This window comes from Nanorana parkeri, unplaced genomic scaffold, assembly GCF_000935625.1.
Source record: "Nanorana parkeri isolate BGI_ZX_2015 unplaced genomic scaffold, ASM93562v1 scaffold87, whole genome shotgun sequence".
NCBI lineage: Eukaryota > Metazoa > Chordata > Amphibia > Anura > Dicroglossidae > Nanorana > Nanorana parkeri.
The window spans coordinates 1210464-1227231 of NW_017306355.1; the positions used below are offsets into that span (position 1 = coordinate 1210464).

General features: G+C 41.2%; 1 protein-coding gene across 2 annotated transcripts in view; it reads left to right on the forward strand.

The window, feature by feature from the left end:
• The first annotated feature begins 12932 nt into the window (after window positions 1-12932).
• FAM193B (family with sequence similarity 193 member B) overlaps window positions 12933-16768 on the forward strand; it is a 30976-nt gene continuing 27140 nt past the window's right edge. For both annotated transcript variants that reach the window (XM_018552418.1, XM_018552419.1), the window contains exon 1: window positions 12933-13212. In XM_018552418.1, the coding sequence (XP_018407920.1) occupies window positions 13069-13212 (144 nt within the window). In that variant the 5' untranslated portion in view covers window positions 12933-13068. The remainder of the gene's footprint in view (window positions 13213-16768) is intronic.

Below are 16768 nucleotides of genomic sequence, written 5' to 3' on the forward strand. Positions count from 1 at the left end.
ATGATTGGATTACTCACTTGTTTCTCACTTGTGGCTACAAGGGAAAGAGTCCATGCTTCTATGATGGATAGTCCAGTGATATTCTTAATAGAGGTTTTTTGTTCAAAATCATTTGTAATCCTGCTGATCGCTTAGATGTTTCCAACTTGCACCAACTTCCATTGTGTTTGATCCCGACCTGTTTCACTTCACATCAACTATGGACAGGTGGCCCGACAATTCCTCTGCGAGTGCGGCCGCACCTTGGAACGGGGGTGAACGATGTTCCACGGGCAAGGTATCCAGTGATGTGCTTGATCAGGGATTAGAAATTGGTGGTCTCCGCTGTCGCTGTGTTGCTTGAGCGGGCCTCGCTCAATACAGTCGGTATAGCAGAGGCTCTCCTGCTCGATCACTGCGATGACATACAAGTAGTAAGTCCTGGGTCCTCAGGGAAGCTAGTCACACGCTGAACCCTTAGGGGACTCTGCGCACTCGCTGAGGAATTGTCGGGCCATAGCTAGGGGGTTTGCGCTGTTTAAATATACATGTTCATGTAGATTTGTATATGGAGATGAGGGGGAGAGCAGGATGGTAACCCCAATGGTTTTTCTTGATGGAAATGGCATTTCTGCAGAAATCAGAATTCTTCACCTTTTAAAGTATATTTCCACTTTTGCAGCCAAATTGAAAGAACACCTACTTTGATATTTGTTACATGTTCTCATTCATGTAGCATGCTTACATTTTTAAAGTAGTATTAAATCCTCAAACTTTCTTTTTAATAATGAATCCAGATCAGACAAATATACATTGCCTAGCAAAATATTTCTTTACATTTTTGCCCAAACACTTATTCGTCATGTTTCCTAACAGCTAGCTCCAACTCTCTTGGCTCCACTTTCCTGAACTTCCTGTCCAATACAAAATCACAAGGGACAGTGCAGGATCCAGAAACCATCCATGCCCTTGGATAAAGGGAGGACAGGCTGCTGCACCTGCCTGTCAAATTACTGTGTGCAGGCAGGGGCATGGCTTGTGCGTCAGTGGACGTACACAGCTCGACTCAGTTTCTGTCCAGGAGCATGCACGCACAGGTGTTTCCTTTGCAACCTGCTCGGCAAAGGAGACCCATAAATAGGAGGGGAGCGGGCTGCAGTATGAAAGTTGCTGGAAATAAATTAAATTGTGCAATTTAAAAAAAAAAATGTTCATTCAAAACATTGACATATACAGTGCTGATTTAAAATATTAAAACAAAGATTTAACGTCACTTTAAGGAGGGGGCTGTGTGAAGTTATGTTTACTCTAATTAACCCTGTCTGTATTGTGCTGGCGGATTTTATTATCAGTTGTAAAATAGATTTGGACAATGTCCTAACAAAGAGTTAAAGACTTAAAAGCATTGCATACTAATGCGAAGAAGCTCAATCTGTCCCTCTACTTTTCATTTTCAATCTGACATCCACAGCATCATATATGTTATAATTTTCTGACCATAAACAGCCATATATGGGTAATCGTTTTGCATCGCACATCATTCCTTAAGCCCCCATGTCACTCTCCAGCCGTAGGTGCTACCATGACTTTGGGCTTCTTCACATCTCCATTACAGTAGAAAAATACATAGCCGCACTCTACTTTCTCCTTGGCATACAAAACCTTATTGTGCAAACGGCACAGGGACACTTCACCTGTTCCTTCCTCTGATGTGTTTCACCTCCTGCTGGGATCTGACCACAAAGCAGCATTTGCAGAACAAAGTTTTATATGTGGAGAAAGAAGTGGTGTGCAGCTCTACATTTGTTCATCATCCTAATCCATGCACATCTTTTCATCTGTGTTTTCTTGTTCTTCTACTGTTTGACAAAATGTGTGCATTCCAGATGTCAGTGGTGACAATTGAATGCCACTGTAAATGATCTAGTTAAACTTTTTGAGGTGATATGTTTTTGGTGTCTGTAATGTAGACCTATCTGTTTACAAAATGCCTTGTATTGTGAATGTTTAACAGAAATCAAGGCGTTCTGTGAATGGACAGTGGAGGGGAGGATAAACGACAGCATGGCTTCTGTGAATGAGAGCCACAGCTCACATAGTCCGCGTCGGACGTATAGCGGGAGCAATGAAAATGTAAATATTAAACAAACGGCGATCCTGAAAGTCGCATACACCTCATGAGCATTAACTATTTTTTACACATTATATTCTAATAAAACAAATTTGCCTGGAGTTTTGCTTTAAATTATTTGTTCAAAATGTGTATAGTGCTATGGAAGCTGTAGATTTCTATTGTAGCTTGAGTATTTATTGGTTCCAAACTGTGTTTTTTGCAGTTAACATCTGTGTGCATGATTCCTAAAGGGCGGATACACAAGGGAAAGATCTCTGTCCCTTAGAAGGTTATCTTTTGTTCAACCACAAAACAAAGGGATTCTAAAATTATCAGCGAAACTGACTTTTTCCACTCCTTTAGGATGGTGGTGGGTTTCTGTGTTACAAATCACTGATGGTAAAAGGCTTCTGGAGGAAGAAAAAAAAAAAAGACCAGATGGCTGTGGGGGCACACATGCTGGGGGTCTAGTGGAGTAAGTAGTTGTTCCTCGGAATACAGGGTTAGGTAGATGGGCTTCTCAGTGAGTTTTAACTACTTAAACTTTTTTTTTCGTCAGCATACTTTGTGCTCATTTATTTTTCTATTTATACTTGTGCTCAATTGCACATGTGTTTTTGCTTTTGTGTGTTGCACTAAAGCTGAACTCCAAGCAAATGGCTAAAACACATATGAAATACATGTATGTAAGCTTTGTTTTACATGCCAATAGATTTGTCTTTTTGTCAATTATTCCTGAGCTTTCATCTGCCCTGACCCTCAGTCCTAAAGCTAGGTCTTTTCCCTCCCTCAGCGTGTGACTGGACAATGAAAGGAGAAGCAGCATACTGATAAACTCCTCTGTTACTAGTCTGTCTTGCTAAAAGCATTTGAGACAAATGTACCTGTAGGAACAGCCTCCCAAAGCCAACAACACTGAGTAGACAAAGTGAGCAAGACCTGCTCCAGCGTATTAACAAGTTAAATAACTGTCACAGTTCTGTTTATGTGTATTTAAAGCCCTTAAAGATAGCCAGCAGTATCTGGTTAACAGGCATAAGTACTCGTTTGGTCATATAACATAACCAGCTTATTAACTTGTTTATTCGTGCTCCTTGATAGGATCCCAGCTGTACCTTTTTTATATTGCAATAGTTCCTTTTAGGTTATACGCTATGTTTTATTGTAGACCTAATGAGCCTGATGCACAAAACTTTGGAAATGAAAGTAGTCAAATGCAATGTTATCAAATAGGATTTCTGCCCGATCATCATTTTTCATGTGAATATATATATAAATATCTGCAATACATGCTAATTTCCTATTCATTGAAGCCAATACTTACCTACAATTAATGTTAAGCAGCAGTATAAAAGGTGTAGTCTTGGCCCAAATACATATTCTGAAGTCATGCAGAAGGTGACCTTGGTATGTTCTGAAACTGTTCATTACACAGGTGCTGCCTGTGAAGCACTTCCAGCACCTGAATGAAAATTGCCAGATTGGTCCCACGGGTGAGTTCTTTTCAAAGCAGAAGGCTTGAACAGAACCAAAAAGCAAGAGCATCAACAAGTGGCTTATAATGTGCATCACCACAAGTGCTTTGGTTTAAATATATTAACGGAAACGTTTGAGGCTGAATTTAAACAGTTTTTCAGTCAGACTGTTGGACTTCATTCCCACCTACCAAGTAGATATGATTTGATATTCCTGCATCAGGAACCTGTTATTTCCTGCAGCAGGAAATCTGATTGGTGACTGTGGCCATATTTGAAAGCGGTATGCAATCGTATGCAAAATAATTACATGTGATTAGGAAATCAATCACTATTCCTGGACGCATCGATTGATATGTCCAAGGACAGCGATTGATTCCTAGCTGTGTGTAATACTATTACATGTGGTGTGCCAGCGTTCTGCTATTTTCAAATGCGGCCGCTGTCACCTGATCATTAACTTGAACAGGTGACAGCTGCCCAGGGATTCACATGTTCCTGATGCAGGAATACCAAAGTGCACCTACTTGATAGGTGTAAATGTACCCTTAAAGCCAAATTTAATCCTCACATTTGTTTTTACTTTACTGGTTATACAGTCAGGCTGCACAACAAGTAAAGAATTTAACACAATACAGTGAGTGAGCATTGTCGCTCTAGGACAGGAAATGTGTTACTGGTAGAATCACCAGACAAAAATGGGAAGAAAAAAGGTTGAAAAGGGAAAAATAATGCAGCCACCACATCTGACTGATAAGCTGCATTCTTGTTTATAGGTTTGGATACAGTTTGCGGCATTCAACACAATATAACTTATCTGAAAAAGGAATCAGGAAATGTTTGGCTTGAGTTAAAAAAAAGAAAACACTGTTTCAAGTGCCAGATGTTGTGTATGCCTTGATTTAAGGGACTCTGTTCCAAAACAAACTTCTACTGGATCACTTGACTTTACTAAATACTTAATTGGTTTCTCAGTGACTCTTTCTTTTGTGTTTAGTGTAATGTTTTGTGAGTTTTCTAGTTTTTCACATGCTGTGTAGCTTGAAATTGTCAGTATGGTGACAACTAATTGTCACTGAAGTTCCCATGTCTACTTTTGTCTGAGTTTATACCTTTATTTTCTAAAGATGCAGGCTCTGGAGTGTTATCATGGTGTCTCTGATCTGTAACAAACATGCATCCAGTGACTTACTAGATACTGAAGCAAGGATTAGACTTAAAAAAGATGGCTTTCAGCATAGTTTTTAAAGAGGTAGGCAGAAGGGAAATCTTTAATCTGGGTCTATCTAGGGCAATGACAACTATAGTAGTCACTGTAACATTTCTAACTAATCTGTATTTCTCTGACTTTTGCTGCTAAGTATCATATCCAAACAGTATTATATGCCCGGCGTTGATGAACCTATTTTCTGCCAATAGATCTACCACAAAAAATGATCCTCGCACACCGTGCTGCTCCTTTTAAAGGACTAGGGAACCTTTAACACGATTTCTAAGACAAAAACAGAGTGCCACGACATGTGCAGAATCGTCTTTTTATTTTAATGGATGATAGATAAAAACATACAAAGATTGCAGTACAACCAGCGTATTAATCCTTCAATCTAATATAGGAAATGTCCCATTAGCAGTGTTTAACACAGAAGACGCCGATCTGCCAGCTGGCGGTTAAACTTCTATGCTTCTAACACGTTTCCCGGGGCACGCCCCTTCATCAGAGCCACCCATTGAGAGCCTGCCTGTTTGTTAAAGCTGAAAAAAAACACTTATGGGAGTCAGAGCATCTAAACACCAATCAGGGCTTCAAACAATTACCATAGAAACCAATCTGTCACCGATTGTGAAGCCGGCTTCATATACCCATAACACATCGGCACTAGAAGTTGGGAACCAGTTGGTACAATTAGCATAATCGCCTCAAATAAAAAAAACATAAGGCAGCCCCTCCTTCGGTTCCATTGGGGCTTATTCTCTCAGTGGATACAAACAAAAGCGGAAAAAAAAAGCTAAAATGGTTTTCAGATAAAACATCACAGGCGGCTATACTCGTTAGCGTATGTATCTAAAACCATGCAAGCACATAACGGAACTATTGTATAAAATAAGTTACCCATAAATTAAATTAAATAATTAGATATATCAGCAATGCCCATGCACTGCCCCCTTTTGAAGTCACTACAAATACACATGACATGTCTTCTGTAAGGAGCATCTTTTTATGTGACAACTGTGTTCCAAAAATAGCTGGATACTAACACTTGTGGCCTCTGCTTTACTGCCCAGGAAAACCAATAGACTAAGCCACATTTTGCTAAGAGCCCAAATTGCTGATGGCTGCGACAGATTAGTCATATAATGCCATGCTGATCCTAGTAATGTACTGCTGGAGGTGGATCCTTGCTCCTTCAAAAGTTCAGGTGTTCTCTTTAAGAAGTCTTCAGTGAAATATATGATTTCCTCTTAAATAATATATGTATACGTGAATATCAATATTCTGATACATGATGCACTCTCTCATTGAAGATTGACTTGAACAGATGTTTCTGTATGACTGTAAACCAAGGACTGAATCACACCTATATGTGCATTGTGTTAAGGCAGTCCACTCGCTTTGAAAGGATAATCCATGATATTCAATGTACCTGCACTACTTGTGGGCAACGCATCATACCACAATGCCCAGAACATCTCTGTATTGTGGTGTGCTATAGTCTAGGTTTGTTTTTACTGAATGTCTGCATTAGGATTCCATCCAAAATAAAAATGCAGGTTTTAATGTGCATAACCAGCCCAAAGAGCCCATCATTTTTATAATTTTTTTTTTTCCTATACCCTTGATGAACACAGCTGTGAAGAATTCTAACATGTGGGGTTAAGCTGCCCTCTCTAATGGGCACTAGGCAAACTAATTTAAGGCTTGTCACCTTAAGGACATAACCCTTCCCACCTCATACCTGCCAGTTTTGCTTGGTTTCCTCAGGAGAAAACACTTTTTCCCCAGTTTTATTTTTATTTTTTTAAATAGCACAGCTAAAAAAAAAAATGCATTAAAACAAATTTATTTGACCTTTTATTTGGAAGCACCTCACATCCCTAGGATTTCAGAAATGTTTCTGTACTTTTTCAGCCTAATGTAAAAGCTAACATGTTCTTTTATTTTTTCTAAAAGCTAATAATGGTTAGGTTAGGTGGCCTACAATGTCACGGTCATTAAGCGTCACTAACTGTCACACTTAGGGACAGCGACGTACTTTGAATAACGCCATCATGAGGGGGTTAAATAAGAAAAATTAACCCCTTTTAAGGTGAAAAACAAATCTGCAGCTCAGCTGCAGATTCATTGTAAGGGGTTAATTTTTTGTAATCATTATAGTTAAAAAATATATTGATTATATATTTTAATTTTTTTTTACACTTTACAATGGTTTTATATCAAGCAGTCACAATTACGGCTTGATAATTTAATACATTTGTTTCATTTTTGGGTATTATTAGGCTGCTCCAAACTTAGGAACAGCCAATAATAACCTTGGTGACCGATTATGACAGCATGGCAGGATTAGATCTCGCTAAAGGCTTCTGATCGTTCTCAGACGATCAGAAGTTTGATACATTTACATAGTTACATATAGTTCAGCTAAGAAATACATTGTTACATATTTCTGGCTGAAGAATGTATTGTTACAAAAAAGCCATTAAACAGCCAGGCAAGTCCTGATCTCTACAGAGCTGTCAAAACTGAAATAGGAGAGCAGGGACCAAATTCTCTTTATCTGCTATTTCAGCTGTGAAATACAGGATCGCTGATAGCTATGCTGGTATTTGTTACAGCTGCTTTCCTACATTGATGAAGGAAAGAAGCTTTTACAAGCTTAACTATTTCATGAGTGGATCCTTCAATACTGAGGCATCCAGTAACGAACGGTAACCGATTCTTAGAGGTTACCGGCATTTCAAAACCCTGAATAGCTGCTCACGTACAGTGTACGTGAGCAGTCACTTGGGCCTTCATGATGGAGACATACAGTGTACGTCTCCAGTCATGAAGGGGTTAAAGTATTTACCTCATGTTTATAAGGTTGGATGCTTTCCCTGCTTTGTATTTTACTTTGGCTGTCTGCTTTTAGACTCTTATTTTGTCAACTTGTCAACTCCTCCAATGCTCGCCTCCAGTACTTCACCAGAGTCTACCCCGTTCTGTGGAATTCGTTACCCCAACCTGTCCGCCTATCTCCTACTCTGACTACCTTTAGGTGTTCCCTTAAGACTCATCTCTTCAGGGAAGCTTATCCAACCTAACCACTACAATATCAATCTCTCAAACAATTCATCTCCACACAGCTACCTCCTCACGTATCACTTCCCCCTCCCTTTTAGATTGTAAGCCCTCAGGGGTAGGGCCCTCCTTACCGTCTTGTATTGTAATTGTAATGTCTTCCTTATATTGTAAAGCGCTGCGCAAACTGTTAGCGCTATATAAATCCTGTATAATAATTATTATTATTTGGCTAAATGCTTTTATGTAGAGTTTGACTGATTTATTAAAATTTCCTTCCTCTTTAAGAGGCTAGAACTTTAATTTGATGACACACTTGTTTTTTATCTACTGCACATGTGCAAGGATTAGGACATTCTGGATAAGCAATTTCTGGTTCCTAGACCTCCTGAGTCCACTTCCAAATCTTTGGACCCTTTAGACGTCGTTGGCAATTAAAAAGTCCGCTTTAGCATGAAGGTCTGCTCCTGGCCCTTTCTACAGGTGAAACTCGAATAATTAGAATATCGTGCAAAGTTCATTTATTTCACTAATGCAACTTAAAAGGTGAAACTAATATATGAGATAGACTCATTACATGCAAAGCAAGATAATTCAAGCCGTGATTTGTCATAATTGTGATGATTTATGGCTTACAGCTCATGAAAACCCCAAGAACCCCAAATCCACAACCTCAAAAAAGTAGATTATTACATGCAATCAATAAAACAAGGATTGTACATAGAACAATATCGGACCTCTGAAAAGTACAAGCATGCATATGTACTCAGTACTTGGTTTGGGCCCCTTTTGCAGCACTTACTGCAATTACTTTTGCACGATATTCTAATTATTCGAGTTTCACCTGTATATATGGTGGTGAGATGCCTGTTGGAATTTGCGGAATCATGGGAAACTCAAATTTCGGAATACGTTTTTATCTTCCTCCGCCTAGGTTCTTTGCGTTCCGGCTACCCATGTTTCGGCAGCGTTGGTTGAACCTTCTTTGAGCAGTACAAGATCTGTTGTATCCGGGTGTTTATTATGCCCATTCCTTTAGCAGAAAATTTTCAGGGTTTTTACTCAAACCTGTGTTACTTTTCCCAAACCCAACGGAAGCCTTCTTCCGATTCTGGATTTGAAAGGACTCCACACGTTTGTACATAACCAACCAAATGGATTGCATCCAAAATTTGTGAGTATCGCCTGTCTTAATGTGGACATGCACTGTGGGAATTTTGGCCGGTTATTAATGAACCGAACAAAATTCGCACAGTGGGTGCCACAGTCGGCAGCCATCCCTATATAAGCTGATAGAAGGAGGCGGTCAGAACAGAGCGGGCAGCCAATGAAGGAAACCTTCACTATCAATTTGTGGCTCTTCCCTTTGGGTTGGCTTCGGCTCCAAGGGTTTTTACAAAAGTACTTGCTCCGATTATGGGAATTCTACATTGCATGGGCATTCTGATTATCGGATACCCGCACGACCTTTTACTCTAGTAGAGTCTCGTCCTACTTTGGAACTCAATGTCTAGACGCTGCTACACATTAAGGACTTTGGGTGGATTCTGAACACCGAGAAGTCATCATCTATTGCTGGACCGGATGTCTCTGTCACGGTGGTTGACGTCCCCTGCGTTGACCATGGGAAAATAGTTTTTTTCCCCCCATAACTTGCAAGATTGTCACGACAAATGCCAGTCTTGTGGGCTGGGGCGGTCTCTTGCATCCTCTGTCTGTGCAGGGTTGTTGGTATCTAGAGGAATCCAAGCTTCCATTTTATGTCCTGGACTTGAGAGTGATATGTGTGGCGTTGTTTCACTGGACCTGTCTTCTGTCTGGGTATCTGTTTTCGGATTCAGTCAGACAATGCTATGGCACACATTAATTACCTGGAAGGCACCATGAGTGTGTCTAAGACAATGGATCTACATTTGATCTTGGATTGGGAACTTCAGGTTCCAGCGATTTTCAGCGGTGCACATTCTAGAAATAGAAAACTGGCAGGCGGACTTTCTCAGTAGACAACGTTTGAATCCAGGCGAATGATCTCTCCATCGAGAGGTGTTTCCATAACTTTGTCACCACTGGAGAACGCCGTATGTGGATCTTCTGGCTTCTCGTCACAACACGAACGTGAATAGATTGTGTCCAGAGCGATGTATCCAACAGCGGATGTGATGGATGCCTTAGTAGCTCTGTGGGATCAGTACACAACCGTTTATGTTTTGCCTTGTCTGTTTCGCAAGAGAGTACATAAGGGAATTTGAGTAATTCTCATTCCTCCAGATTGGCCTTGCAGGGTGTGGTATGCCAATTTGGTTTATCTGTTGGCAGACGATGCCTGGCTTCTCTTAGATATTTCAGATCTGTTATCTAAGGGCCCATTCTTCCACCCTGCTTCTTGCTTGTTGGCTGTAACTGCCTGGTTTTGAAAGACAAAGGAATTTCAGATTATTGACTGTACGTGGAAGATTTGCTTTTGTTGGCGTGAGTCCTTGTGGTTTTCCTAAAATGCTTTTACTATATTATGAATGTTCTCTTTCCTTCAACTTGGGGTAGATAGAGCTAGATGCCAAAGTATAAAGGGCGAAATATCTGCCTTGTCGGTCCTTTTTCAACATCCGCTTGCTTCTAATGCCTTGATTTTTACTTTTATTCAGGTAGTTCACGTGTGGCTCCTCCTGTTAAGTCTCCTCTTCCTCTGTGCTATTTAAACTTGGCTTTATCTGTTCTACAAAAACCTCCTTTTGAACCTATCAGAGTCATTCCTTTTTCTTTGTTGTTGAAAAAGGTTGCCTTTCCTTTTATTATGCTGGCTGTGTGTTACTTTTTACAGTTTGATATGAATGATTTCAGAGTTACTTTATATTAATGAGATGCACAGAGTGATCGCTTGTACTGAAGGGCGGAGTGCGCTAACACCCTCCCCCCCTGCTGTCTCCCCTGTCCGCTGTGTGGGCCCGGGACTGGCACGACGGGTCTCCCTGCACGATCAGGGAGAGATCAGAAGGCTTCTAGCTACTTCCAGTGTCATTGTTTACATTCTCTGGCTCTTAGAGCCAGGAGAAGCAGATCTCCGCTTCATCAGCTTCTTTGGGGTCCCTAGGTGACATTAGGGGTCTGAAAGACCCCTAATGTCTCTATAAAGAGGACCTGTCACACCCTATTTGCTATTACAAATATAGCCCCCTATGTGATAGCAATAACGTTAAAAAAAGTGTTTAAAAATGCAAAAAAATAAAGTAACATATGAAAAAAACATTTTATGGGGGGGGGGGGGATTGTTGGCCCCCTATGTGATAGCAATAGTTAGTATAAAAAAAGTGTTTAAAAAATAAAAAAAAATGAAAGTAACATTAAAAAATGCAAAACATTTGTTTGTTTAGCCCCCATGCACATACATATGCAAACATGCGTTGGTGCGCCTACGTGCAAAAACAAAAATTGCGCTACACATGTTGCATATTACCGCGAACATTGGAGTGAGAGCAATAATTCTAGGGCCATCAATCACTGTTAGCACTAAACTGATGAGCGGTAAAAGTTTTTAAAGTGTCCCCCATGGGAAATTTTGGGTATTGTAGTTTTTGCGGCTTCATGGGCAAATGCAATTTTAGGGCTTGACATGTTTGATATCTTACTTACTGGACGTACCTCCATCTTTTATATTTTACAAAAAAAATGGATATTATATTCTGTTTCTGTGCACTGAATTTAATTTTAGTGTACTTTATCCTAAAAATATTGGTTTGATAAACATTTGCACAAATAAAATGTTCCATAAGGGCTCGTTCACAGGATAGTGGTGACTGGGGTGACTGACATTTTCAGCAGATGAGCAATGCCAGTCACCCCTCTCGCTCCTAGAAAAAAATAGTTTGCTATGTGCCCCATTCACACTATAATGAAATCTAAAATGATAGGGATGGATATTCTGTATATAAATATGGGGTCATGACCCACCGCCCGGCTTCCTGATTGGAGGGAGCATGAAGCTGGCTTCCTGATTGGCTGAGAAGTGGGGCCCATGCTACCTCGGGATGCCGGTATCGGTAAAAAGAAAAAAAAATGTCGCTACTCGATACCAAAAAAACAGTATTGGTGCATCCCTATATACAACCCTTGCTTACTCCATTGAAAACTAAAAAAACTACTTTTGGCTATACCTACACTCTAATGAATGGAATGACATGGAAGAATACATTATACCTTTTTATATGAATTTAATGCAAGAAAAAGGGAAAAAAAACCCCCACAACAAATATGTTTGAAAATGCATGTTACATAATTCAAATATTTAAAATGTGACATATTTCACCAGAAAAAAATTCAAAGAAATTTCTGTGTGTGAATGTAAGGGGGGTGAATATTTTGGTTTGTGAATGTCAGTATAGTGTGTGTGGGAATGTATTTTGTGTGTGAATGTAATCTATGTGTGTGAGGGAATCTAAGTATAGTGTGCCTGGGAATTTCTGTTTTTTTTTGAGAATGTAAGTATGTGTGTTATTTTTGTTCCCCAGTTTGTGAGTGTATTTTTTTTGTTCGTCTGGGAATTTAATTTTTCCATATGTGTGAGAATGTAATTTTTTGTTTTGTGAGACACTTTAAAAAAAAAAATGGGAATGTAAATACTTTGTGTGTGGGGATTTAAGGATTATGTATTTTTTGTGATCTTGTGTTTTTACACTTGTTTTGCTTTTACACTTAAAGAAGTGATTTATTTATTCATGCCCTATGCTTTTGTACAATAGTTTACTTCGGAATAGTTTCTTTAATAAGTACTTAAAGACCTGTCTGAACTTGAGCTTGGCCGACTCATTCGTAGTGCTTCTAGTTAAACAAGCCCACAAGCGTATGCCACTACTACCCCGGCCTTCATCCAATAGGTAAAAGTTGTCCCTCCTGATACTTGGGACTCCGTGTAGCCGTTTGTCTGAGAGCAATACTTCGTTTGCCCTGACTAAAGATGGCGTCAGCATGCCAGTCGAATGCCTTCGCAAAGGAACGCTGAACGATTGCCAGTAGGCAAAATGGCGACCGAAGCGTTACGAACGTGATGGATGCCAGCTGCGCCGTAACCTTTACCCTGTTGGCAAGGGGCGTGGCCATGGTCTCCAGCACGCCGCCATATTGGCTGTTGTCCTGTCCAAAGCGTCCAGGTCTGGGCTGTTGACTTTGGGGGGGTTATTTTTGGCGTCGGGGCCGGCTGTGTGAATTCGAGGAGTCGTCTAGAGGAGCGAGAAATGACCAGGAGGAGGAACAAGCAAGGAAGCACCCGCAGGGAGCGCACAGTGGGCCAGCAGAGGCCGGGGAAAGGCTCCCCTGCTTCTGATGGAGCAGATACAGATGCCAGAGAGAGGATGGAAGATGTGGGAAAAGGAGGACAGGTAATGTGCCACACCCCCTACATACCTATCATTGTCACTGTATGTACACCCCACTTTCCAATGAAGTTACACACCCCTTCCTACATACCCTGCACCCCACATAGTACACCTGTCATTATCACTGTATCTACACACCCCTTCCTACATACCCTGCACCCCACATAGTACTCCTATCATTGTCACTCTATATACACACCCCTTCCTACATACCCTGCACCCCACATAGTACTCCTATCATTGTCACTGTATATACACACCCCTCCTACATACCCTGCACCCCACATAGCAAACCTATCATTGTCACTCTATATACACACCCCTTCCTACATACCCTGCACCCCACATAGTACTCCTATCATTGTCACTGTATATACACACCCCTCCTACATACCCTGCTCCCCACATAGCAAACCTATAATTGTCACTCTATATACACACACCCCTTCCTACATACCCTGCACCCCACATAGTACTCTTATCATTGTCACTGTATATACACACACCCCTCCTACATACCCTGCACCCCACATAGCAAACCTATCATTGTCCTTGTATATACACACCCCTTCCAACATACCCTGCACCCCACATAGTACACCTGTCATTATCACTGTAATAAAGCACCTATCATTGTCACTGTATATACACCCCCCCTCCTAAATACCCTTCACCCCCAATAATGCACATATCATTGTCACTGTATATACACACCCCCTCCTACATACCCTGCCCAAATGCCCATCATTGTCACTGTATGTATGCCCCACTATTGAAAGGGGATACCCACCGCCTCCTACATACCCTGCATCCCACATAGTTCTATTTTCACATGTATACCTGTCATTCTCATTCTATATACACCCCACTACCTGTTGCATGCATCCATAGAGGATACAGCACCTCTTAACTCTACCCTGCACCCTACATAGTACACTTCTCACCTGCATATCTATTATTATCAGTGTACATTCACCCCACTACCTGCTGTGTACATCTGTGGGGATACACACACGCACTACCCTGCACCCCGCATAGTACACCCATCGTTGTCACTACTTGTTGTGTACATCAAATGGGAATACACACTTTTCTTGCACCCTTATAGTACCCCTTTCACATAAATACCTTTCATTCTCAGTGAGGGGAATTGTTCAAAACTGGAGCAGTTACCCATGGCACCCAATCAGCTTCTCTCTTTAGTTTGTTCAGTTAAGCTTTTGACAATGAGAGAGAGAAGCTGATTGGTTGCCATGCACAGCTGCTCCAGATTTTGTCTGTTCCAGTTTTGATAAACACCCCACTACCTACTGTTTGGTGATGCACTCCTCCTTCTTCTGCATCCCGCATAGTAACCTTCTTGCATGCATACCTTTTCATCCTCTGTGTATATACCTCTTGTTCCCCAATGGGCACATCCATAGGGGATGCACACCCCCTCTTATCTATCATTCTCAGTGTATATACACCCCACAAGTGCTGTGTGGATCAAGTAGGGATGTACATACCCTTCACAATACCCCTCCCACTATATGTAGCAGCACCTCCTGAATGTCACACTGTTAGTGCCCACAGATCCAAGTTATAGTGACATACCACATCGACATACTTCCTATACAGCTAATGAAATCCTCAACATGTTTGTGACTTTTTATAAAACATTTATGTTTGTGGCTTTTCTATTAAGGAAACTAGAGTACTAGTCCATTATCTAGTATTATGTTCTAACCCAGGAGACTTGAATACATCTTCAGTAATCGGCAAGTAGGCATTATCATATTCGTCTACAAAGGAAGCATTTTTAGGAGGCAAGCATTTGATCTTTTTCAGAGCATGTTGATATGAGAATGTGTCCTCTGGTTTCCTGTTGTCACCTTCTCCCTCCAGACATCCCTAGAGAGATTTTGTGCTGTCTACTTCTCGCTCACCTCTTTGAATATCCTCTCCAGCACTGGACATAATGTGGATTGTGTGTTTACACTGTCTGCTGTTCATTGAAACCGTAGGGCTCTTCTTGCTTCTAACCCATGGGCTGTAAGTGCAAATGAATGACCCCCTGCTATTATCACTGTACAGAAACAGTGCCCTGAACAAAGCATGGGCTTGCATCTCTTTTCACAGACTGTTAGGACCTTTTCACGTGACCATTCTGTCAGTCCATCCATGGTTACCTGGATCAAAAACAGACTGCAGTACTTGTCTATGGGCAGGCAGATGTAAGCGGACATGCGTCTGCCTATATCTGTCCACTTCCAGGTCAGTTTAGGTTCATAGGATCAAACACAAAAGGTTCCTTTTTACTAACCTGACCAGATGTGGGCAGATATAGGCAGACGCGCATCTGTTTTATATCTGGCCACTTATAGTGATTACATGGATCCATCTTTCCCAAGATGGAGGTAATGGACATGGATGTAACATATGTGACATCTGTTTATTCTGATCCGATTCACTGAGATGGAACTTGTAGTTCTTGTGTGAAAAGGGCCTTAGTGTTTGCAGTTCTTCAGCGAAAATCTAATATGAAATTGAAGTGAATCTAAAATCAAACTTATTTTTTTCATTGTGGATGGACTAGGGCAGTAGTGGCGAACCTTGGCACTCCAGCTGTGCCAAAACTACAAATCCCAACATGCATCTGCCTCTGGGAGTTATGTCTGTGGCTGTCAGAGCCTTGCAATGCCTCATGGGACTTGTAGTTCCAAAACAGCTGGAGTGCCAAGGTTCGCCACCACTGGGCTAAGGAATGGTCTGAGCAACTGATATATAGAGATATATTACACATATACATATATACATATATATTATATATAGTCATGGCTAAAAATATTGGCACCCCGGTTTTTCAGATAATGCACCACTTCACGCAGAAAATTGTTGCAATTACCAATGTTTAGGCATTCTCATGTTAATTTCTTTTGTTTGTATCAGTATGACACAAAAAAGTGGAGAAGAAAAAGCCAAACCTGATACATTCCACGCAAAACTCCAAAAAATGTACTGGAAAAAATTATTGCAGGGGTGCCAATATGTGTGTGTTAGATATATTATGTGTTAGAGCTAATATGTCAATATTTTGTGTGGCCACCATTATTTTCCAGCACTACCTTAACCCTCTTGGCCATGGAGTTCTCCAGACCTTCACAGGTTGCCACTGGAGTCCTCTTCCACTCCTCCATGATGACATCACGGAGCTGGTGGATGTTAGAGACCTTGCGCTCCTCCACCTTCTGTTTGAGGATGCCCCACAGATGCTCAATAGGGTTTAGGTCTGGAGACATGCTTGGCCAGTCCATCACCTTTACCCTCAGCTTCTTTAGCAAGGCAGTGGTCGTCTTGGAGGTGTGTTTGGGGTCGTTATGTTGGAATACTGCCATGCGGCCCAGTCTCCGAAGGGAGGGGATCATGCTCTGCTTCAGTATGTCACAGTACATGTTGGCATTCATGGTTCCCTCAATGAACTGTAGCTCCCCAGTGCCGGCAGCACTCATGCAGCCCCAGACCATGACACTCCCACCACCATGCTTTACTGTAGGCAAGACACACTTGTCTTTGTACT